This window comes from Semicossyphus pulcher, unplaced genomic scaffold (assembly GCF_022749685.1).
Source record: "Semicossyphus pulcher isolate SPU_LCO1_2020_fin unplaced genomic scaffold, fSemPul1.0.p SCAF_17, whole genome shotgun sequence".
Classification (NCBI taxonomy): Eukaryota; Metazoa; Chordata; class Actinopteri; order Labriformes; family Labridae; genus Semicossyphus; species Semicossyphus pulcher.
In genome coordinates this window covers 18,020,743-18,045,286 of record NW_027211681.1, presented here as the reverse complement: position 1 = coordinate 18,045,286, position 24,544 = coordinate 18,020,743, and the positions used below count along the sequence as shown (strand labels likewise).

Here is a 24,544-nt window from a genome sequence, read left to right as displayed (position 1 = left end):
AAGTCTGTGTACACTATTTATGATGAAGCTGATGCTGGGATCATTTAGATAAGGCAGACTGTGAAGCTATTTTAACCTTAAACAATAAAATCAAGCAGCAACATTTTTCCAATGGAAAAAGCTTTGTGTGTCAATATTTACGACCTTCCTAAACACAACACTTCTCCTTTTACCTCCCATGAAATCTGATATAATTACTGTGTAATTGTTTGCCTTTTTGTTGCTGCATTTACACTGAGTGTAATCGCTGCTAATTGGAAGGCGCACACTAAGCTGCTGGTAATTAGGGCCTTAATTTGCATTATTTCATTTGGCTGCACTGCATTGTGGGGAGTCTGGAGCCTTCTGACTCCCACCCATGGGAGTGCTTTGATCCTCACGAGCCGGCGATGTTGCAGAGATGCAATATCACTCCCTTTCTTTTTCCTCAGATCTCTCTTTTTTTTTTTGAAAGCTCTCGGATAAATTGGAGTTAATTGGGAGGAGTGGTAGGTGCTGGCGTTGTTGCGGTAATGAGAGCGTGTGCGCTCGTGTGTATCAGCGGCAGATTCAGTGCAAAGGGAGTCGGAGGATACAAATGTGCACAGTGGAGTGTGGGTGAATTCTTTCCTCGTGTGTAAAGCAAGATTTATATTTTATTTTTCATTTATTTTCATCATCACAGATCTTTTAAAGTACTCGATCCCTTATTACATGGTGCTTAAACTCATATTAAAAGTAGACAAATGAAAGGACCTGATCCTGTGATTAATAATGAGGTAGGGTAAAATTACATGTGGACCGTCATTAGAGGTGATAAGATGGAAGTGTTTCCAGGCCTTTGACCCTGACATTACCTCGGATACATCTTGTAAACAACATTAGCTGGGATGAATTAACATACACACACATATAGATGGCCTCTTGTGAAACTCATTGCACTGGGAAGCATGAGCATTAATGCACATGTAGAAAAAAAAAATCACTCCGGCAAGACTTAATCATGCCAAACGATTTGAGAGAGGGAAGGTGTTTGGTCCTGTTTCATTTTAATTTGAGTGTTGGAGATACCGCCGAAGCGATCGCTGCCACCGTTTGACAAAGAGCCAGCGCTCGAGCAACCAGTCCTCCACATGACAAATCCTCAATCTCCTCCCGCTCCCCCGTTTTCTTCTCAACACATGGTTTATGCAAATCAAAGCAAAATGATCGGGGGGATAGCAGCAATGTTTGAGCAATTTGAGGGCTGCCAATAGGACCTGGCATTAATGTAAAATAAGCAAGGAGAGAAATCTCCTCTGCATATGCAGCTCTCATTGACTGTACCCAAATTAATTTAGCCCAAAGGTTATGAATGACTGTTTGTGCCAGAGTGCAGCCGCTTGTGGTGATATATGAAAGCAGATTCACTCTGCATGGCCTGCTTGCTATGATAAAGGTCGTGTTGTTTGCATAATATCAAATGCTTTGGAGATAAACCCATCCAAAAAAAATGCACCTCTACTTACATACATATTCAACCGAGGTGAATTCTACCATTCCTTAAATCTGTCATATAAGATAAGAAAACAGCACAAAATAAGATGCTGTCTTGCTCTACTTATGTATTCCTAATAACAAAATAAACTTGTTAATACTATAAAGGTTGGAAAAACCGTGATGCATCTGTCTCTGCTCAGTCCTGTCCGATTGAATCTTGATGGATGGTAATCATTTGTCCTTGTCAGCAAACAAACAATTGCGCCATAGAAACAGCAGCACTATCAAACTTTCAGGGGCTGCAGAGAGAATCTATTAACATGTCTAAACTCGCCGTTTGATAATGATTATAAGTGGTGGCCCTCTTTGAAACGCACTAATGCCTATAATATATGATGATTAAAAGGGAATACGTCACATAGATTGGCATTGTTTGTCGGTTTCCACTGAACTGTCCTTAGCTTGACGCTCTAATGATTCCCTCTTTGTTTTCCACACCAAAAAATTAACAGGACCAGTCGGTAAAAAGTTTTACTTTACTCAGACGAATTAAAAACTGTTATAGAATAATTGTCAATTTCCAAAGTTATCCAAAAGAGAGAGGACAGAGGTTAAAAAAAAATCCACTCCAGAGCCACTTAAAGGGGCGGTTACCAGTAAGCAACAATAAAGTCACCTAACTACTAGTGACATTTTACACATTTAAAGCTCCATGTACATTGTAAATGTACAGAATCAAACACTTAACTTATTGAATTACTGTACATATAAACTGTAAATAAATCAATATGTAAATACTGAACATAATGTAAATATTCCTTCCAAATCAAATGAATTAACCATGTAAATTACTGTTTTACATATAAACTTAAATTATTGCATACTGACTAGATAAACATCACAGACTGCATTGAAGCTTCTACACTGTTTATTTTGGGGTTTTCTTACTACCAGAGTAGTTTTATATTTAGGCTAAGATTAAACTTCAGTACCCCCAGGGGAATTACCTTGATGCAGCAGGAACCTTATAGTCTGCAAAAACAGTATTGACAGTATAGAGAAATAACAGAGATAATACAATTTGGTTGAAACTGTAACAGTAGCTTTTTGGGCTTCATATCAAGGTCCTTGTAATAAGCATTAGTTAATAGGTAATAAGACCCTTATAAGTACTTAAGATGCGTATTAACTTTAAATGTGTTAATAATTGTTATATACTATTTAAGTGCATAATAAAGGGTTTATTAACCTAAATAAGGCACTGTTCTCACTTTAGACCCAGTAGCTGCAAAAAAGAATAATTAACTGATAATAAGCACATAGTTAATTGCTAATTACTGCATAATAAAGTATGTATTAATCTCAAGAAAGCAACTGTAAAGCTTAGTTAGGCTTAACAATGGCATAATTGGTAAGTGAGTAAGACTCAATGAATGAGTTTGTAATGCTGTAATAAACAATTATAAGACACTTATAAGGCTTTATTAACGCTCTTAAGATGTCTATAAATTGTTTACAAGTTTCTTATCAATGTCTTGTAATCTAACAATAAACATGATTATGATACTATACTAACACTTCTATTAACATGTATTAATGTTAAAACATCTTATAAGGACTTATAAGGGTCTCATTACCTATTAACTAACGCTTAATACAAGGACCTTAAAGTGTTACGGCTTTTTTTGCTAACCTTATATTGACCAGTGCAATCAAAACTATGATTTCAGTCCTCAACTTATATTTAATGCTAGCAGTTACACATTCTTGGAAATAAATGTGCTGCTAGCTTGTTATGTGTGCAGACAACACTCATTGTTAGGGAATTGTTTACTGTAGAGAAAACAGTTAGTTATGGTTGCTTAACTCTCCACTTTTCTAACTGCTGTTCCTTTCTAATAATATTTTTATTCATCCTGAACAGACTCCCACACGCCTCACAATTAAACCACTTATTTTGCTCTTCACCTAACCAAGCCAGATCTACTTGGATGGACGTTCAGTTTTGACATAAATGGACAATAAAGAGGCGCAACTGAAGTCTCCCACCAATAAAATATCCCCTTGCAGAGTGTTGATAGTTTGTGTTGAGTTTATTAAATTGAAGGCATAACTGTTTAGTTAACTGATTAGGGAGCAGGAGCATCAGGGCCACATAAAAGGAGAAACTTGAGCTCCCTCTGTTCGTCCTCTGTGTTGGTAAACGTCAGAGCATCCAAAAGATGTTTAAAAAAGGGGAAAAAGGGAAAAAAAGTAATTACTATTTACTGCCTCACATAAAACTCTTCCGGACTCTGTTTCATCAGTTGCCAATATGGTCGACATTAGAGCAAATTTTCTTTAAGGTTCTCTTAGGTTTTGCTCCAATTTTGAAGAACTCGCCCCCCTCCCCTTTCCATCATCACGCAGCAGCCTCTTCAGGCCTAACGAGCGGCCTTCCAGACACCTTTTATGACCGAACTAATTACTAATTACACAAGTGGTTGGCGTGATCCACGGCACAACGCCGGCCCTTTGTTATTTTAATTGTTGTTATTTGAAGAATGGTGCCTCGGTAAATTCTGCCGTGGATGCCCGAGGAGGATGGATGAGCTCTGAATAATTTATCATCTTTGTGGAAACACACTCAGCGTGCCGTATGGGGGTTGCATAGCGCTGCACATCTCCATTCTTGTTACGCCGGCGCTCTCATTGGGGATTGATGACGAGGTATCTTTCATCGGGCGTCCTCCTCTTCCAGCACCCCGTCATTAGGACTCCCATTGTCGCCCGTTTTTGGAGCGTCGTGTGAATATGACTGGCAGAGGTGGTCCCCCCATGCAGTGACTAATTACTCCGGGCAATGGCTCCCCTCCTGATGGATTAATGTGTATTGTGTGAATGGGACAGACCCCCCTCTTCCACGAGATGAGAGACGAGTGCGTCCTGATTCGGAGCTCTGCGCCATGCACAACCTTGATAATTATTTTCATAGATGAATACCGTTGCAGGCAGGATGATGAAGTGGCCATTTGCGTTCGGAGACTATCACATGCAAGCATGGAGCAGGGTCTTTGTCACAGGCGAGAAATCTGGCCCTGCACAGACCTGCCTCCCTTGTGTCTTTCCAACTCTGCACAGACACACACACACTCTTGATTCACTGCTCTAAATATACAAAATCCATCTTATATATTTCACAAACATCTCATATCGTAGTGTTTCCTTTGCCTGAATTAAGCACACTTTACAGAGAAATGTACATCCATAAGAGCAGCAGCCATTCTCTACTTGTCCTGATAAATCAAATAATCAATGGTTTTCATTAGCCAGCACATACATGCTTTTTTAAAGGAGCCGCTTGGAAATTGTATTTATTTTCTTGCGTAAAGCTCCTTTCCCTTTTAGCGGCCCCCGTGTGATCATTGGTGTTGGACTGAAGATTTGTGAGGAGCCCCCGGCAAGAGCTGCGTTCGAGAGTAGATCCCATAAAGCACGCTGGGGTTCTCCCGTCATAGCTTATGCCACTGCAACCATAAACTGTGTCTTCCTACACCTTCACGGGATGCACTGCAGCCACTTAAAGGGGCCATATCTTTTAAAGGGATGTTCTCATATTTTGCGTGGGTTTCACATTTTTGGGTGTTTATTGTTCACAGCGGAAAAGTGAAAACTGCACAATTCCGTGTTTTTCCAGAATGACATTTTTAAAAATGCAGTGACTGAAATGGGCCGTTCAGAACAGCTGCAGGTTTCTACGTAGAACATTGCTTTTGCTGAAATCGACCAATCAATTTAGTCAAGTCGTCAAGATTTCAACTCACCACTCTGATACCTCCTGGTGATTCTGGCTCGTACATATAAGGCCAAATAACGGATCCTGGAGCGGCCATGTTGTCTACAACTTTGGGGTGACAGTGCATGTGGGATCGCACACGTGGGGGAGGAGCTACGCGGTCCCTTCAAATACTGTCAGCCAATCGTGACTAAGGTCTGACTTTTGACTTTTGAATGGCAAAACAGCTTGTTGGTTTCAGGAGGAAGGAGAGGCTCCGAAACATAATTAAATTAAAATATGTACACAATTTTTTTAACGAAACAAACTTTATCAACGTGATTCAAAAACAACTTAGAATAACAGAAAATTGATTGCATCGCTAAAATATGCCCCCTTTAACAAAAAACTTGCCATGCATGTTTTTTTTATTATTCTTTATATATTCTGTACTTTTTACACTACAAGGTAGAATTTAAGGTATTCGCTGTATATTATGAACCGGGGTACATTTTTGCTGTGAGTTTTAGGGACTTTTTCTTTTTTTTTTACAAAAAACAACAAGTTTAATTTCAGGACAAACCAGGATTTTCTTTCCTCTTTGTGTTTCTCTTTTGCCTAAGTAAAATGACGATTTGATTCTAGTCTAACAGTCAGGAACTGTTCCGTGTGCATTTTTTCTTTTTAACACATGGGCTGTTTTTGCCTTTCAAAAAAGTGGATTTCTTGCACCATAACTGACACAGTATCCAGAAAATACATTTCCTTTTAATAGGGAAAATATCAAATTGCTCATGTTAAGATAAAAAGTGATTTTCATACACTTAAGATTAAATTTTAATTAAACCGCTTCCCACAATAGAAGTGATTTCATCACAGACAGATACACAGACTACATGCACGATGCTTTGTGGCAGTGACTCCTCATTATAAGTTAACACTTTCTCTTCCTCCACTTTGAGATGATTTACTGATGCGGCCTGCTAAAGGGAGATGCAAAGAAAAATGGGTGCTGTGGACATTGATTAATATTCGTAATGCTATCCAGCTCCCTCCTCCTCTGTGTTTGTAATGGCCCTCTCCTTATCCTGCTGGCTGTGACTCCTGACAAGAGGCATCATGCTGGGCTTGAAATGAGCCCCGAATGGAAGCGCGTGCCTTGAAAGTGTGTGGAAAATGATCAAGCTGTCGGTCGCTCATTCCACTGTGAAAGACTTCTCAAAGAGAGAGGAGAAAAAGAGAGAAACCTTATCCCCATTGTGTCACTTTTGAGGACAATGATTCAGCATCTAAGCTCATGTCTTAATGAACAATTTTTAAGAGTGATTCTGAGGGTTGAAAAAAAAAAAAACACCAAACACAATGCTTGCTTTATGCATGCATGCTCGGACCGAGTGCTAATGCCGTGCTGCTATACCATGCTGGCTGGTAATTGCTAACACATGTGCTACCTCTGTCTCGCTGCAGCCGGCCGAGGGAGTTCTGGCGCCTGGACTACTGGGAGGACGATTTAAGGCGGCGACGTCGCTTCATCAGAAACCCCTCCGGATCCACTCACTCAGAGGCCACGCTCAAAGCAGCGGCCGAACACGGTCAGTATCACCGCCGAGCCCCCACTCTGCTTTCTTTCTTTCTTGCTCGGTGGTAGCACGAGGTACAAGGTAATAAAAATTAGTCTCTCTGTTGCAGTAAAAGATTTATTGTGCCACAAGAAACAGTAAAATAGCACCCTCATTTGAATTTCACAAAGGTAATTTCACACCCTGCTACGCATTATGCAAAGCTGGACTAATAATCAAGCTGAGTGTGAGCATGCTGCATTTTTAACTGAGTGGATGTGAATGAGAGGAAATAAGAAATGTTCATTCTTTTCTCTTTGCTGCGAAACAGTGGCGGATATCAGCGGTAAGTCACTTCCCTCTATGGTTTTCATTGAGTGAGGGGTCATGTTGGGATCTATTGCTTTGATACATTCCTTTGCAGGATGTTCACAGCATTAAATGCATACCTTTTTGTAGTCTAAAATTAATGTAATTTGAGGCATATAATAACCAATAATTGTGGTTCTTTAGGTTTAATAGTATGCTAGTTAAATGCAAATTGCAGGCGACAAACATTTTTGTCAAAGAAAGGCTCCATGGACTTGAAGTCTTGCATAATGAGGGGAAAATTGGAACAGAGCTGTGCTTAAAACTAACAACACTTATTTCTTTTTCTTCAGTATTGTAACAGGTTGGACCCATTTCTCATTGTTTTCTGTGCAATTCTCTTCAAAGACAGGTGCCAATTTTCTGTAAAAATGTCTTAAAACAACCTAACATTCCCAACAGTCACTTAAAACCACAGTATCTAAATGACACATGTGCCTGCATTAACAGCAGGAGTTGCATTTTCTCTCCTGTAGCGCATGTTATCCCTCGTTTCTGCAGATATCCAGCAACATACCACGGCTGGGCCTACATTTACCATCTCAATCAATTACTATCTCCAATAAGCGGCCGTTTATGCACCAATAATGTCCTCAAAGTGTCTCCTGCAAAACTTAAATGTGACATCTTTCCCAAAGACAAAAGGCAGGTGTGACAGGAGTCAATAAGCAGTCACGGGATCCCCAACACTCAGATCTGCAGTCATGGCTGCTGTGGCGGCAGCTGGAGGCCGAGGCCCGGGTCCAGCTGCTTCTTCTGCAGGAAGAATCTGCATTTTACTTTGTCTCCTTTGTAATTCCTCCTCGTTTCCCCTTCAGCTAGCTCATGACAGAGAGCAGACGTATCACTTATGTTCTGTCTCTGACTTCTGTTAGCTGAAGATTTCTGGTATTTGATTTTATACAAAACTACTTCAGCTGCATATATTTATCACTGACGGGGAAAAAAGACACAAATTCCTGCAAAAAAAAAAAAGCTTTCAAAGTCAAGTCCGTGTAAAAATAGCCAGCAGCTTGTTGCAGCAAGGGGTATGCTACCTCCTGAGAGTTTACCGCCTGGCTGAAGTATGGGAATATATCATTAAAATAACTCTTTGACATTGAGGCCTGACGGCATCCATTTTCTGATGTAACCTTTCGTCTTGTTTTAGTCGACCCGACATTTGTTACGGAAGTGCAGCTCCAGACGAGAATGCGGGGCTGAGATTTGGAGCGGAGCACAAAGGTCATATCTGGCTGTAATTATATTCATCAGATGCAGAGGGGAGAGAATGCAGCCTCACTCCCTAAGAAAATATTTAGCATGAGATCAAGTCTGAATTTAGTCTAATTTTGGTGCTACTTGTGGCTGCACTTTTCAAATCTCACGCTTGATCGGAAAATGAGAAGCAGAGAAAATACTTTGCGCTTTTTACTGAGTGAAAGTTTTAAAGGTAGTAATGCGTGGCTTTTCCTTTAAGCTTGGAGAAGAAAAGTGCACTCTGAATTAAGGATAGGGACAACCGTTATCATTCATGCTGCGCCAAGATGATTTTCACAGGAGAGTGTGCGGCTGCCAGTAGGCTTGAGTAGGCTGTTTTGTATTTATGGCTGGAAAGAACCATCTTTTCTGGGGATTGATTTGGCCCGGTGCAGGGCCCGTGCAGCAGAGGTGGCAGAGTAAATACCTGAAGACTAATGTCTCTGTTCTGGTAATCAATACTCGCCTCATGACCACACTGCTGGCTACGCTCCCGTTAAAAACAAATTTGTTAATTTTGACAATTTAATTGCTGTGACCATGCGTGCCTCCGGTTGCATAAGCAGGTAGTTGAGCCGCTCGCTCAGACGGGGGAAATGGGGTCGTGGAAAAAGTAAAACCTGTTGGGATTTATGCAGCTTTCTGCAGCCTGTGTGCTGAGTGATGAGGTTGAAGTGCTCTAGTAGAGGTTTGGTTTTGGATGTGGCACTTTGCATTGATTGTTTGTTGTTGTCATCTTTTTAAATTGTGCTTTAACTTAAAGGAAACCCGACATTTTAAATAGGTAATGATTGTCTAAATTATTTGAACTTATTTTGTTTGTTTTTAAGCTGCTTCTAACTTTGACTTAATTTCAGTTTATTCAATTTTTTCGGAGTTTGCGTGCACACACACACTCCCCAAAACCTCAAACTTGTCAAATTACAGGAGCAAAATAATAAACAGTATCTACTTCAGCAACAGGAGTGAGAAGTTAGCACCTAGCCTGTCACTTATGTGCATATGTCTTTTATCTTTTATGACATAACTTGGTCACAAAATGTTAATCTGATGGACGCAGCCAAACAATATTTTGACCTGTCTTTATTTTCCACGCACTTCCTTCAGTGTAACTATTATTAACTGGAGAGTAACACAAGGAGCATAGTTTTGGTTCAGCCCAGTCACGTGGTTCAGTTGCATCAGACTGTGCAAGGCTGTATAATGCATGTTAGTAGTTGTTGTATAATGTTTAGCATGTTTACGGTGAAACGCAAAGAAGTTCAAACACACGCCTGTTCTTTAAGCTCCCGATGGGTCCCCTGTCCACTTGCCTGGTGTGAATACAATGGCATGTGGTACGTATTAGAGGAGCTGGTAGTAATTTCAGTGCTGCTAACTAAAGAATCCTCCAGGGAGGCTTAATTACAGGAAGACCATTCTAAATATCAGTGAGCTGCATATTTTCCATGACAAGAGATTTTTTATCCCGGCTCTTGTAGCAGTTTCAAAGAATAAAGCCACAAGACGCGGCCGTGCGTTTTTTAGGAAGTGCAAATGATCTCCCCTCAGGTGACGATAGAGAAAAAAAAAGTCCACAAGGTATGTGCTCAGAGTCTCACCGGATTCAAGCTGGGTTACTTTTAGCAGAATGCTGCGTTAGAAAACGCACACATGAACAGAAGCTCTGGCTATAGTGCCAGCTATGTTTACAAAGAGTGAAGCCCTTTGTGCTGCGGACTTGTGTCTGTGGATCCTTACCATACACCGCTGGGGAATGCAGCGCTCTGTAAATGTTTGCAGATTACCATTTTTCTTAAATAATCCATTTGGAGCCTCACGTCATGTTCAGTAGAAATCAAAATGGGCAGTGCGAGCCTTGCTTTCTTTTAAAGACGTGGTGTTTGTTTTGATGTTCGTTTTAAGGCTGAAAAGCATCTAAGGGTGGGGTTATATCAGGGCTCTTTTACTTCCTGTTTTCCACTGGCCCGCCTTCATGTAGCTCTGCAAAGACTGAAAATACAACACCAAGTCAGCTCTGCTCCTATAACTGATGAGTCATGTTTAAACCGCAGTGCCAATCAATTTGCACATAGTTTAGTCGAGGCTCAACCCATTATTCTTTTAAAAAGATGGGGTTGTTTCTGTTTGTGAAACAGAGTTTGTGCTCTCCTTTGGAAACTCAAACTGCCAATCGAAGAAAGCCATGAGGATAATGTGATTAAAGTTACTCTAAACTCTGAGATCAGTGTGTGTTTTATGAAACTGGTTAACACATGCTGTTCTTAAAATAGTACATTCTTCCTGAATGTTGATTTTATGTAAGATTGTGATCATAAGCCTTCTGTTTATTCACCCATGGTGGCTGTATCTTAACAAGGCAGTGGGGGAAAGCTCAAATAAGAGCACAATTACTTTTTATGAGACATGTGTGATGTGGTGTAAAAATAACTTTTCCATTGTCACTTTTTACTGTTTGTAATTGTAAGTTAAAGTTGTTGTTTTTTTGTCTGAGTCGAGTGCTTAGATTCAGTTGTAAATAAAAACTGCTCAAACATGTGATCGTTGAAACTTTAAAAGGCTTTAAAGTTTTCACTGAAATAAAACTACAACAGGTTCATTGTGTTAACCTACAATACACTATGAAATGAATAAAACTTCACGCATAAAACTGCATCTGACTGAATTTTAATATAATAAAGATGAAATAAAAAAGCCCCTTTCCCTCCCCCCCCTCCAGCCTCTGAGGAGGATATTCTGAAAGGGAAGCAGTCGATCAGGAGTCAGGCTCTGGGGAATCAAAACTCTGAGAGTGAGACGTCACTGGACGGAGACGATGACACGCTGTCGTCCTTAGAGGAAAAGGACCTGGAGAACTTAACAGGTAAGGAAACGGCTCGTCCTCATCACCTCTCAGTCATTCACACCCCTCCCTGTTTGCCCTGCAGCCCAGACAAAACAAAGATATAAGCTCATTATAATTTTTAATTTCTTTATATACTAAATGTGCATCTTCCCTCATAAGATTGCACTCATTTTCCATATAATAATGCTTTGATGTATTGTATGTTTTCCTTATAGATTTCTAGTCACATTGTTTGAAAGTGCAGACACCTTGTGTTCAAAGAAAACAAGCTTTTACTCTTTCATTATGGCACCACTACCCTGGGAGAGTGCTGCTGAAAACACACTATCTGCAGTTTTCTGTCTGCCTCTGGAGCTCTCCTTCACAGACACACACACACAGGCCTGAGTAGCAACTCTCTAAACATTTTTTTTATCCAGCAGTAGTCCGAGTTTATCCCAGGATACTGTTTAAATAGGACATTAAAAAAAGCAGCCTTGTCTGAATAAAATCTAGTAGCCTGACTAAACAGCTCTAACACAGCTTTATATTACATAAAATCCAACTCTCGTTGTTGTCAGTGCTTTGTTGCGTTTGATACGTCTGTTATTGAAATACTCCTAATTAAATATAATATAGTCCGCTAATCGGATTGCAGTGTAATCCGCGTTTTTATACGCAGCGACAGCGCTCAGCTGACTTTAAGCTGCATTAATGGGGCTCAGAGTGACATTAAAATAACGCTTCTGGATGACAATAGGATTAAACGTTGATTCCTGTCTAATAAAGAGATGCGTTTACCGCGAGAACTGAGCCGAGAGCTGCAGCATCTCCTGTATGCAGCTGTCTGCTCCAGGTGTAATTGAATGTCTTTCAATGGGGGGGAAAAATGTTATTTCAACCCACGGATAACATGTCAGTACTCACGGGGTTCACGAGAGGCAAAGGGATGAATATCTATGTATCTGTTTATTCCATCCCGTTTGCACGAGTGTAAGGGTGCTCATGAGGGAAATCAGCCTGCAGCCTCCTCTCTCTCTCTGCAGCGCACATCTGCAAACACAAAGGCTCATATGTGCAAAGCCGGGCACTGCTTCCACCCACAGCTCCCCTGAGCCAGACTCTCATTGTCATACTGGCATAAATTAAGATTGATGAGAGATTAAACAGGGCTTCACCCAACGATCCCCCGCAATCAATGCATTTTGACTGACAGTCGATTTTTGACAATTCTGTCTCAAAGTGCTGTTTTGTCGTGTATTTCAGGCCGATTTTCGGATTAATGCATACAGTATACATTTTTCAGGAATTCTATGCATATATCATAAAGTAGGCAGCCTGTAAAACAGCATGATGCTTAGTTTAACAGATTATTTGCAGATTACCAATTATAGGAGGAAAACTAGAGACAGTGTTTGTAGCCGAAGTTTTTAGCCATATTATTAATGTAATGAAAAATAGTTGTTTTTTATATAATCAACATTATTCAGAATATACAGGCTCAACTTTTAAAAATAGTCGAAAATTAACGTTATCTTTCGCGTTTTTACATTTCTTTTTTACGAGCGTATGAATTACCCACGTGCCGGACTGAAGGCCCACAGAGGCTCTTGAACAGTTATCGTTCCAGGCTAAAAGTTAGCTCCCTTGCTGAGTTTTATAAGTTTACCTTTACGGTTGGCCAGTGTTATTTCCCCGCTTGGAGAGGAGGACACCCCGCTTGTTTTCTGACCCTCCTCCTCCTCTTCCTCCTCCTTGCAGGCCCGGTAAACTTGAGCACGAGCGCACAGCTGGTGGCTCCGGCTGTGGTGGTGAAAGGCACCCTGTCCATCACCGCCTCCGAGCTCTACTTCGAGGTGGATGAAGACGAGCCGGGCTTCAAGGCCATCGATCCAAAGGTAAGAGGCTCTGGGCTCCATTGATCATGTCTTATGATATTGAAGCCGTGCTCGAATTAGCACTGCTAAATGCTACATGCAGGCTTTTTAGTTTTAAGACACGCTGAAGAATATCTAAAAATATCTACAGGTGTATTATGTTAGACGAGATAAAAGTTACCATTAGTGTTTTTGCAAGTTTATCTGATAATGTGTATTTAAATGGCAGTGGCTGAACTGCATTTTATCGCATGCTGTATTTCCTCTACTATATTTTTCGTATTTAAAAAAACTTTTCATAAGGCATATATTGTGAAGAAATTTTAACACAATGACAATGTTTAATATAGTTTAGTGGTGGCAAGACAAATAGTGTAATTATGCAATAAGTCAATGATCGAACTGCCTTTTTGCATGGGTTAAAAAAAATGGATCAGGCCTTCCCATGAGTGATCATCCTTTTTATGTCTCCACCAAAGCCTGTTTTTTTTATGCTAAACATATCTTAAAATAATTAATAAAATTCCACAGGAACATAGACTAATGCTTTTATTTTAAAATAGTATTCAATTTTAGACTTATTCTAGTTAGTTCTGCCTTCACGTTAAATGCAGAAGACTGCTGACCCACAGGTGGTTGTTTAGTTTAACGCTCCATAAAATGATCGTATTTGTTTTAACATGTAAAGCTGTGTATTTAAAGTAATTATTTCAATTATTTCTACATTTATTCCAGTGTGATTTTATTTTAGAATTCATTGACAATAAAGATTGTATATAAACGACACTGCTCTGTCTAAAATAAACCGCATTAATCAGACTAAAGCTTCGCTTTTCGGCCCTGTGCTCGTGCTGCTGTTTAAACACAGAGCAGAGATGCTCCCAGGCCCATATATTAACATGAGTCCGCTGATTTACATTCATTCGAAAATCCTTTCGAGCCTGTGACGCACTGTAAAAATAACTTATGGCCCAAAGTCCACTGAGCACATTCCTTCTTTAAATTAGCAAAAGTCGTTTTTTCTTTCTTTTTTCAGAGCTGGCCACATTGCAGCTTCCTTTGGTCAAAATGAATAAATTAAAGATTCTCCTCATCAGACAATAGCAGGGGGAAAATGCAACAGTTTAGCCTGCCATGTCAGCTGTCAAAACACGTCAACACACGAGGCCAAGTTGTAATTTAATTCGCAACATTTTATTAACATTTCCTTTTAAGTCACATGATGAAAAAAATTGAACTTGGCACGCTACATTTGTATTCTTTCACTTAACGATTTTGTGCATATATTTAAATAAAAGGTTCTTCACTTTGTGAAAACATTTAAAGAAGACAACTAAAAGTTATTATTACATTTATCTGAAAATGTACCTTCACTTTCTCTCTGTAGAGGCCCAATTGCTCCATTTAAAAAGGGGGGTTGTGGTTTGCTCGCTGCATTAGTTAGATTTTTTTTTTCACATTGTTTGGAGAATCAGTTGCAGGATCGTATCTGTCCCTCTGTGAAGTTTTTTTTTATCCCAAAATGTCTCTTCATAACAATCTCTTTATAGTTTGTCCAAACTTTTCGCATTGGTGAGGATTTCCCTCGCTAGTCTCCACGTCTGCTTAGCAGCAGCCTCCAGGGCCGAGTGAGGCTTTCCCTGAAACAAGTCCAAGTTTGGCAAGAAGTAGTGGGGACATCTGCGGCACTGCAGGCAGGATATGAGCTGCAGCAGGATGCCGTTCAGCCGGTCTCCGAGGCAAGACTCGTCCCAGTCGGTCTCTCTCGGGTGCTTCTCGCACTCGTACAGCAGCAGCGTCTTCATGTGGTAGTTGTTGAGCGGCTGGCCCGGCAGCTCCAGGTGCCGGTCCCTCAGAGTCTTCAGCACGGACAGACACTTCTTCCTGCAGCCGGCCATCAGCAGCCTGTTCTCGGCCTCGCTGAACTGCAGCACCCAGGCGTCGCTCTCTGCAGAGCTCTGCTTCCCCGTTAACGAGTAGCACTCTTTGGAGAGCAGGTTAAACCCCTCAGCTTTCACTTCTGCTACCCGGTTAGGCCCGGGCCAGGGGATGTGTGGCATGGGCCACTGAGCTGCACTCCTAGGCCAGATCCCCGTGCACTTGAACGCGGGGGTGATCTGCACCACATACCTCTCCCTGATCCGCAGTTTGACCTCGCTGGTGTCCGCCACCATCTTTACCACGTCTCGGTAGCTGCATTTATCCACGGCCTGCGCCACCAGAGTCTGGAACCTGGAGCGGATCTTCCTGGCCGAGAGGTACCCCGAGGCGGTGATGAACTCCACCCACAGAGACATGCTCCTTTTCCGGCCATCACTCAGCTTCAGCACCGCGCAGCCGGGCAGCGAGCCGTCATCCACAAAGTTGAACACCCCCATCTGGTTGAGGTAAAGCACCACCTCGAACTCATTTGGAGAGATGACCTCCATCCCCTCATAGCGCGCGTCTATCTCACTGAGGGAGCTGATGAACCGCGGCTCCTGCACCTCCACCTCCTTCAGGACATCCGACACCACTTTACAAACCTCCCTTATGGTCTTCGCAATGGCCGCTTTGCGTGCTTGGCATCTCTCGTTGTAGTACTTGTTCAGCTGGTAGACCAGCTTCGCCTGCGTCGCGATCATGTTGGGGCAGAGGTCCGGGCTGTACACCGGTGAGTCGCAGTAAGTTGACGGATCCAATGCTTACCGGTAAAGCCAGAGGCAGACGCTTCCCCGTGCAGGAAAAGTGTGTAATCAAAGTTTTTTTCTTGCTTGTGCAGCGGATGGACGTCAGTGTGAGGAGGAGGAAACGGATAGGGATGCAACGTAATAGCCTGCTCAATATCACTCCAACTTATGAGCACTTCCAGCGCTGCTAGGTAGATTCATAGTCAGGTTGCAGGTCATCGTCCGTATTTGACGCTAAAGGCTAAACCACCGTCATCTCCTCGTGCAGCTGCTCTTCTCTCCTCTCCTCTCCTCTCGTGCCCCTCGCTCACTTTTCGTCCACACTCAGCTGTGAGCTGGACTTGTGTACTTTATGAATGGTTCCTTTAGCAAGAGTGAAAGGGGGTCGGGCTTCTCCTCCTGCAATCATGTGCGGAGCTGTCAGTGCGCGCAGCCAATCAGGGCAGAGGAGCTCTAGTCCGCCTCGGCGCAGCAGCATCGGGGCGCGAGGAGCTGTCCGCTGCTCGACACAGAGAAACACAAACCTGCACGTTTATACGAGTAAATCCTACTGTATACTCTTTAAGCCAGCAGTAAAGTATTTATTGTAGAGAAGTGTTGCTGTTTGCGCGTAATTTTGCCCGGTGCGCTCTGAGGATTAGGAGAGTAGTGTGAGTGACAGCCTTTAACTTTAGACCTGTTTTTATTCTGCAGATAAGTCTCTTTCTGTCTGTCTTCGCTTTTTTTTAATGAAAAGGGTGTTTTTCTTGTTTTGTTCATCACTGAAAGGCTAAATTGTGGCGCTTTCTCTTGCTGACAGCAGGTATTCTTTATTCTTATCACTCGGTTTAGCATGTTGTATTTTTCAAACGCCTGGTACGCTTCAAAACGTACTCATCCCCCTTTTTTATAAAACATTTTTAAGTGTAAGTGCATGGCCAGTCTGCACGTTAGATGTGAATTTAATAAACTGGGGAAAAAAAGTAAATATTTATGTCATGTTTTTACATCTAGTCTCTTCATTTAAGACCTGTTTAATTCCCCCTGTATCCCGGGAAAAGTTACTCTTGTAACCGTTTGGGTTTACTACATTTTTATGAAATTGTATCTTACTGTAAATTATGAATATTTAATATCGTGTCATACTGTTCAACCTTTAGAAATAATAAGGTGCGTTTAAAAAAGCGTAGTAAATACTTCGAGTGCACCTGCACTTTACGCTCTGCAAAACTTACATTAAAGTGGCCTATAGTCTGAAATGATGAGACATTATGTACCCAATAAGCTTTTTAAAGCTAAATAATTGATTTAAATTTTATCGAACGTTTACTGTTATTTAAACAGTCAGTATTTTGAGTCAAACAGCCGGACGAAGACGTGTGTACGAGGCTCCCCTCGCTCACACACACATACACACACACACACACGCGTTAGCTTGCCCGTGGGTATACCGCCGTGAACCTCGTCTATATACTGAATAATTTAACCGGGGGTCTCCTCGAGGATGTAATTGAGGAAACCTTGTCACCCAGACTTCATTTTGGAGGACTAAAGAAGTCATGTCTTTATATCCGCAGACAGGCAGCTGCGGGGTGGGACATATTTAGACGTGTTGGGAAAATAAAAAAAGAAAGCGGTGAAAAGGTTGTTGTTGCAGCCTGTTACCTTTACAGTCACGTGTCTGCTTTTCCTGTTAACGAGGTCGGGCTCATTAAAGCAACCCTGCGTGAAATTATATGGATTTAACACGATTTTCTTCTCAAGTATTCCCTCTTTACAGCCTAGTGTTATTCAGTTAAATACGTATTTTAATTCTAACAGTCGACCAAACGCGTCTCTTTCTCACTATCGCAGCGTTATAGTCCGAGACACCAAGGCCGACTTGTTCTGGAAAGTCTCGGTCTATTTTCTCTGCATAGCACCTATAGGCAGCTGTTGCCACACCTTATTTCAAAGGCCATAAAACGCAAACATGCGCTACTTTTTGTGCCTTTAAAAGCATAAAAAAATGTCAATTGTTGCAGAAATAATTTAACAAAATGTGGAATATTGTTTCAACAATGATTTCCAGAAACCCGCTTACTGATATAAAGCAGCCAAACTATGCAGGGATCCTAAAATAATCCACAAACATTTCAGAAAAGCTACAGATTAATGAGCCCTCCTTCATAGCTCTCACACCTTCTGGACTTCATCATGTAGACTTTTTGTAAGTGTTTTTTTTAGGGAGTATAAAGTAAGTTACGATTACATTTGCTGAATTATTTTGTTCAGTGCAAAACCTGCGGACTGTTTGAGGTCATGTGAGTGAAACAAATACCAAACAGCATGCAAAAGTCTCAAATAAAACCCATGAATGTAGATTTACATGGGATTATATTTGTTTTAATCAAGTCAGAGGCTCACACAAGCTACACACCGAGTTATTTATAGTACTTAATTTGCACAATTTGTGGATGACTGCTTTTTACTCACCAAGGCTCGTCTTCCAAACTGGAATAGTTCAAGTAACTTTGGTCTTCGTGGTTAAGTTTCAAAATGACCCGCCCCAAAACATTACTGAGCAGCATTTAGGACATCTGAATAATATGCAAAGGCTCCTTAAAGATAAAGTGATAGAGTGTGGCAGGACTAGCACCAGTTTTCTTGGCAACCTTGTTTTATTGTGAAATGTAACAGAAATGTCAAAGTGCGATTCAGCACTCCTCCTCTTCAGCGAGTAAAGCGAAAGGTATGCCAGTGTTTGGAATTCAGAAAAAGATAGAAATAAATGAGAAAACTGTCCGTCTGTTTGATTTAAAGGATGACTGTTTATTATCAGCCTCGCGGCTCCAGAGAGATTAATCGACACTGCTTTGAGAGCAAGTGTCCAAATATTATGAAGGACATGCTAACTGTAGCTTAATGAAATATATAGCGAAAAGGGCCTCGAGAAAGAGCACTTATCAAAGCGCATGTTTCTGAGCAACTGTGTTCATTTTTATTGCATTGTGGAATAGAGTGGATACAATGGATCAGGTCTTTTTCGCCTGTTGAAATGTAAAGGTCAGCCGTATTTCTGGAAACTGTGCTAACATTTACCTGGAGGCTACATTTCATGTGGAAAACAGAAGCAGGATCAGCCGACACCTTGGATCAACTTTAAATTTACTTTTTAGTCCACAGATTATTTATGTACCTAATGAAAAAAGGCCACCAGATTGCGCCTCACTCATTTACCCCCTCTTGCCGCTTCTTTGTGCCCTTTATCTCCTCAAACATTCAGAATTATCTGTGCTTCCCTAAAGAGTTTCCCCCTGGTTTATATTGACTGCAGAGAAGATCAGGGGCCTGTCAGAGCGGCTCTTTGATCTGAGCCTGTGTGACGACTCGGCGGTGATCCCCTCACCAGCACAAAACAGTGTCCATGCCTGTGCAAATCTCTGCCAGCTGATGAGTAACCCCTCGGCTTCTCTCTCTTTTTTTTCTTCTCGTCTTTCCTACTGTCTCGGTTTTCTTTTCCCTCTCCTCTACTACCCGATTACACTGAGTACCCCCAGGTGGCTCTACTGTTTTTATATTGTAGTTTGCAATCAGTAAAACTACCTCAAAAGCATAATGTGTCATAAACATATTCGGTCCCTCTTGTTTCGTTACTGCCATAAAATGTTTGTCTTAGAGTTTTCTGTTCATGCACTTGTTGAACATTCAGCTTGTACTGCACATACAGCAAATGCAAAGCAAAGTGGAGCATAGCCATAAAAACAATAACCTCAGCTCTTGCAGTACATCTCTAAATGTTATGGCTACATTTTATGGCACGATATTAAGAAATATTATAAGAAGGCAAAAGACGAATGGGTTTGTTTTGTAACAGAATGTGCAACAGTTCCCCCCCTCTGTGTCAGAGTGAGTTAGTGTGCTTTGTAATTCCGAGTGATAAGGGAGGGGGATGTCAAAGCTTGGCATTTTTAGGTAGTGCTCTTTTTTCTCCTCTTCCTCTCTCTGGAAACATGATCGGTGCGGGGGGAAAGTGGCTCGCTGCCCTAACGACACATGTGCACACACACCGACATCGGCGCACAAGAGCTGAGCGAGTGCGTTTTTGATGCTCTTGTTCACACATTTTGTCGCTGTCTCCCAAACCCGGATGGACCCAGCTGCTCCCTCCACAGAGGGCTCAAAGAAAATCATCGCAGGCAACTAATTGCCTGGCAGGCCCCTGCATCTGCTCGGCAGAGAGCAGGACTGATGAAGTCACAGAGCAGATGTGTGTTTGCCTGTCAGTGTGTGTGTGTGTGTGTGTGTGTGTGTGTGTGTGTGTGTTTAGCAGCTCCCTCTCTGTGTTTAGACAAAAGCCATCAATATTGTATGTGGAGTTATTGTTGCAGAGCCACTCCTGGAGACTACTAATATTGCATGAATGAGGAAGTGGAATTTGCTCTACTTCGAGCTGATTGGCCAGAGGAAATATGAGCAAAAACCTGATTGGAGGAGCATTCCCTTAGGTCCACATTACCATCTGAGTGTATAACAGGCTTTTCCTGTGTCTAGAAGGCACACTCTTTAGTCCTTCTAACTGTCTGTACATATTTTGTACTTATCTTATTAGTTCTGTACTTTTTCTTTAGGATACACTTGTTTAGATACTTATTTTATATGCCCTTTATTGTAGTGTTGCATTATCCACTTTGCTGCTGTAACACTGTACATTTCCCAGGTGTGGGACGAGTAAAGGGTCATCTTATCGTATGGTGGTGGTGTACTTTTGCAGCTGCAAAATAAAGTATAATAAAACAAGGTCAACACGCTCATTTGTATGTGGTGTTGATGGATATTGTTATGCACAATCCATCACACACCAGAAATGTTTGAGCTGCTGGCATTTGAAAAAAGTGGCTGGTGTTACAGCTCCAGCAGCAGAATGATAAATACAGCAAGTAAATTAGAAACATTTAGGAAAACATTTTTGCTAGTTATTTCTGCATTTTTCTAATTTAAAATTTTAATTTCAATTTTAAGGCCACAAACTAAAGTTGAACAACTTCTATACCCCATTTAGTAAGAAATATTAGGGTTAATGTAATTAGAGGTAATTGGGCCAACTGCGAAAATATTTCTTAAAGGTCTGATCTCCAAGATTTCAGTTGCCTTCTCTTTGGCGGCACCTTTTGGCGATAAACAGTAATTGTGGAAGGACACTTCCCAATTTAACCAGACATCTACGGTTGGCTCCCTCTGTTACGGTTGTAACTCTTGATTTTCCTCGCTGATGGTCGCTTTCCTTTTTAGACTGTTTGCCTTCATCTGAGCATCCAATTTGTTCCTTTTTCTTTGGATTTTCACTTATTGTTGAAGTTGTATCTGTAGTCATCCATCTTTTCTTTGTTTGTTCAGCCATAGTAGATTACTGTTTACTCGCAACACTTGCAGAGACTGGAAAGCAGCCGCTTAGCTCCGCCTACCCTCTCTGGCGGACCAACCACTGCTGGCTGATAAAAAAATGCGTCACTAACTGGGCGCCGCTTGTGATTTTTGCAAATGCAAAGGCTTTAATCAGTAGGCCATAGGCTCAATCACCATTGTGTTACCTCATTTGGTGATAGATAGTGACTTAACAGACATAAATAAAAATCTTTGAGATTATCACTTTAAAGTAGATGCCAACTGCAATATTGCTTAAATAATATAATATTAGGACTGGAATACTGTACTGTATTTAGTATTTTAGACTTCAATGATGCCAAAATCATATAAGTCCCTCAAATCACACAAAAAGTTCTTATGTCAAAGGGCCATTATTATTGGACGAGCAAAGCACAATCAAAAGACTATAAATAACATGCTAACAGTTGAACAAATTGCCCCAACGGGATTAATTAAGTTGTTTTCTTGATTTGTATTGAATGTTTGTATCTCACAATGATATGCCGTATAAATGACACCATTGGTTCAAAACCACACAATAATCTCACAATATTAAGAGTCAGAGCACCTCCGTTTAAACACAAACCTCTTGGCTCAATAAACTAAACACAGCAGACCAGAGTCTAACTGTGCTGCTATTTCTGAATCCTGCGGTCATCCACAATGTGTTTCCAAAAAGTTTCAGCCAAAGGCCAAGTAGAAAAGTATGTTTGGAAAGAACACCAGTAAATATTTCCTAAAGGTCAGTGTCCAACCTTGGACTATGCAGTGATGAAACCCCATTGAGAAGACATTGGTTACTCTAATTAGTGGGGTGGTGATGGCTCCTCTGGGTTAGCTGGAGTGGCTGAATGGATGGTCACTCAGTCAAAGAAAACCACCCCGGTGTTATGTAGCCACCAGTCCCAAACCGTTAAGCTCTCCCTAAAGTGTCAAACTGCTGGGACCGCAAACCCCTCCCCCCCTCCCTGCTCGCTCCGCCAAACTCTCATGGTCGCCAGGGACGACCTTCGGCTGCAGCTGCCAATCACGAAGAGCCATAGCAGCGAGAGGTCTCTGAGAGAGGAGCCTATTGATTTTCCAGTTAGAGCCTAAGTAGTGTGTGCTATAGGACTAACGGACAGCCCAAGCAGGTATGTCATTATCAATGAGCCTGTGGAAACGGATCCCCTCACTCTCACTCATTCATATTGGCCTCCTTCACTCCCTCGTTCCCTCCCTCTGTGTCTCCTTCGCGCTGTTCCGTCACCCTGTACACTCTGACAGAGTGCATCCCGGGATGGTCAATAAATCGCTCAGCCACACCGCCACAACAACTAGCAGAATGATGGGTTTGGATGACCTTCTTTCTTGTTCCTTCCCCTCTTTCTTTGACTCCTTCACTGTCTGCTGCTCATTGCTTTCCAGTTACAGTAATTACAGCCCTTGGAAGACATGAATTGTTTCCTTACCAACGACACACTGGCTAGCATCACAGCCGTCATGTCGTCCTCTCAGAATTTCCCTGTCCCTGAATTGTCAACATCCAGGGTCAGTTTAATCTTAAGTGTCTTTCCCTCATGGCCCACTTTGGCCCATCCAGTCAGGAAACCCAATCATTATCATACTGCGCTTCTCGTTTTGCTTCACTGCTTAGCTGAAGTCCCAGTCTGGGCTTTGAGAGCTGCTCGACATAAAGACATGCGCAGGCAATTACAAGTGATACAAGCTAATTGGAGGAGATAAAGCCAAATAAAAGTTTAAAGCTTTGTGAGGTGGAATTCTCTGCCCCAGCAGAGCAGTTAAGTCTTGGTACCTTCTTAACTATCTCTCTGACGACCTCGTAATGAGAATCCAACCCCTGAGTCTCTAAACATACAGACGGTTGTGATACGTTCTCTGTCATATTCAACTTCAGGAGTTCGATCTGTAGGGATGGAGTTCTCCTGTAGCCAGGTGTATATTATTCAAGAGTAATGGAGAAAGAATTGTTAATGATAAGCTTAAAAAATGCTGCTTCCTCATTTTACTTATGGACAATATCGGTTGTAGTTTTGGCTGTTGTCAACTATGAGATCAAAGGAAATAAATGGGTAGAAATCAAAGTGGTTCTTTCTCCCTCTTTGGTCAGTAAGGAGGGCAGTGTCCGTCTGTCCTAAACTTGGTTGGACCACCACTTGGTTAAGTTAAAATATCTCAACTGTGGCATCAATTGTGATGAAATTTTGTGATCCCCAGAGGATGAATCCTTCTCACTTTGGGAATCCCCTGGCTTTTTGGTTTTCTTGAAATATCTCAAAAACTATGGGATGGATTGCCATGAAATTTCATGCAGGCGTTCATGGCCCCCAAAGTATGAATCCTACGGACTTTGTTGATCCCCTGAATATTAGTTTGAGCCACCAGCAGTTGAATGTTTTAACTTGTCGAGCAAAATATCTGAACGGTTCTGAATTTGAACAAATGTTTGTACAGACATTCATGGTACCCAGACGATGAATACTTGTGAATGTAATTGGTCCTTTGAGTTTGACCTAGTGCTACCATGAGGTTGACATTGTTGGTTTCGAGTGACACGCCTGGACAACTATGGGATGGATTACACTGTGTAGTACAAACATTCTTGTCTTCTCTAATTGAGAAGAGCTTTGGGGAGCCTGCAAAACTGGTGACATCCCAACCTGCCTCAGCTGTACTTTTAGTTCTAAAGAGTAAATGTTAGCTTGTTAACAAAGTAAATTTAGTTGGTTGAATGGTAGGAAGTATACATGCTAAACATTAGCATGCTTGCTTTGTCATTTGACATCCTTTAGCTTAAAGAGCTGTGGCTACATTCTCGCAGAGCTAAAAGCGTGGCTGTAGACTCTGTGTATGCCCAGCAGTTAATTCCTTGATTTGTAGTTCTAATCAGACAGTTTCAGTTCCCTCACTGGATATTTGACTTGTCTTTTTACCCTTCACGAGATGTAAACCGTGACTCTTGTGCAAAGCAGGCTGGTGAATCTCAGTGGTGAGTGTTAACCAGGTAGGACAGGTCAAGGAAAGACAATTGCCACATTGGCAATCACATAAAGAACCATTAGACACTGTCATCTCGAGACCTAATGATGACTAATGTCTCCCTTCCAGTTGCCCGTCCCTCACGCACACAAGCACACAAACAACTAGCCCATCTCTTTTCACTAATAAACATGCTTCTCTCTCTCCCTCTGTTTGTGACCTGACTTTGGACCTTAACACAACCACAGACCACTGTGGCCGAGACCTGCCTGACTTACACTTAACCAAGCACCTCCAGACAAAGAGCTGCCGCCCCCTCTTTGCACCTGAGCCAAGCCCCTCCATCATGTTCCATCTCTGGGCTTGACTGGGCCAGTCAGGGGGCAGGTGCCTCCCCTCCCTGCCTTTGATTGATCCCCTCTCTCCATCAT

At 41.7% G+C, this 24,544-nt stretch overlaps 2 protein-coding genes across 3 annotated transcripts in view; one reads left to right on the top strand and one right to left on the bottom strand.

Moving 5' to 3' along the window:
- The window catches only part of lrba (LPS-responsive vesicle trafficking, beach and anchor containing), a 226,148-nt gene that overhangs the window by 124,873 nt on the left and 76,731 nt on the right, over positions 1 to 24,544 (top strand). For both annotated transcript variants that reach the window (XM_069665172.1, XM_069665171.1), the window contains 3 exons: positions 6,680 to 6,804; positions 11,099 to 11,242; positions 12,965 to 13,101. In XM_069665172.1, coding sequence (XP_069521273.1) covers positions 6,680 to 6,804; positions 11,099 to 11,242; positions 12,965 to 13,101 — 406 coding nt within the window. The remainder of the gene's footprint in view (positions 1 to 6,679; positions 6,805 to 11,098; positions 11,243 to 12,964; positions 13,102 to 24,544) is intronic.
- mab21l2 (mab-21-like 2) lies at positions 14,269 to 16,065 on the bottom strand. The gene has a single exon (XM_069666180.1). The coding sequence runs from the start codon at positions 15,702 to 15,704 to the stop codon at positions 14,625 to 14,627; it is 1,080 nt and encodes a 359-aa protein (XP_069522281.1). The 5' UTR covers positions 15,705 to 16,065; the 3' UTR covers positions 14,269 to 14,624.

Excerpts from the sequence above, each read along its gene's own strand:
- mab21l2 (XM_069666180.1), bottom strand. The coding sequence starts at position 15,704 with ATGATCGCGACGCAGGCGAAGCTGGTCTACCAGCTGAACAAGTACTAC.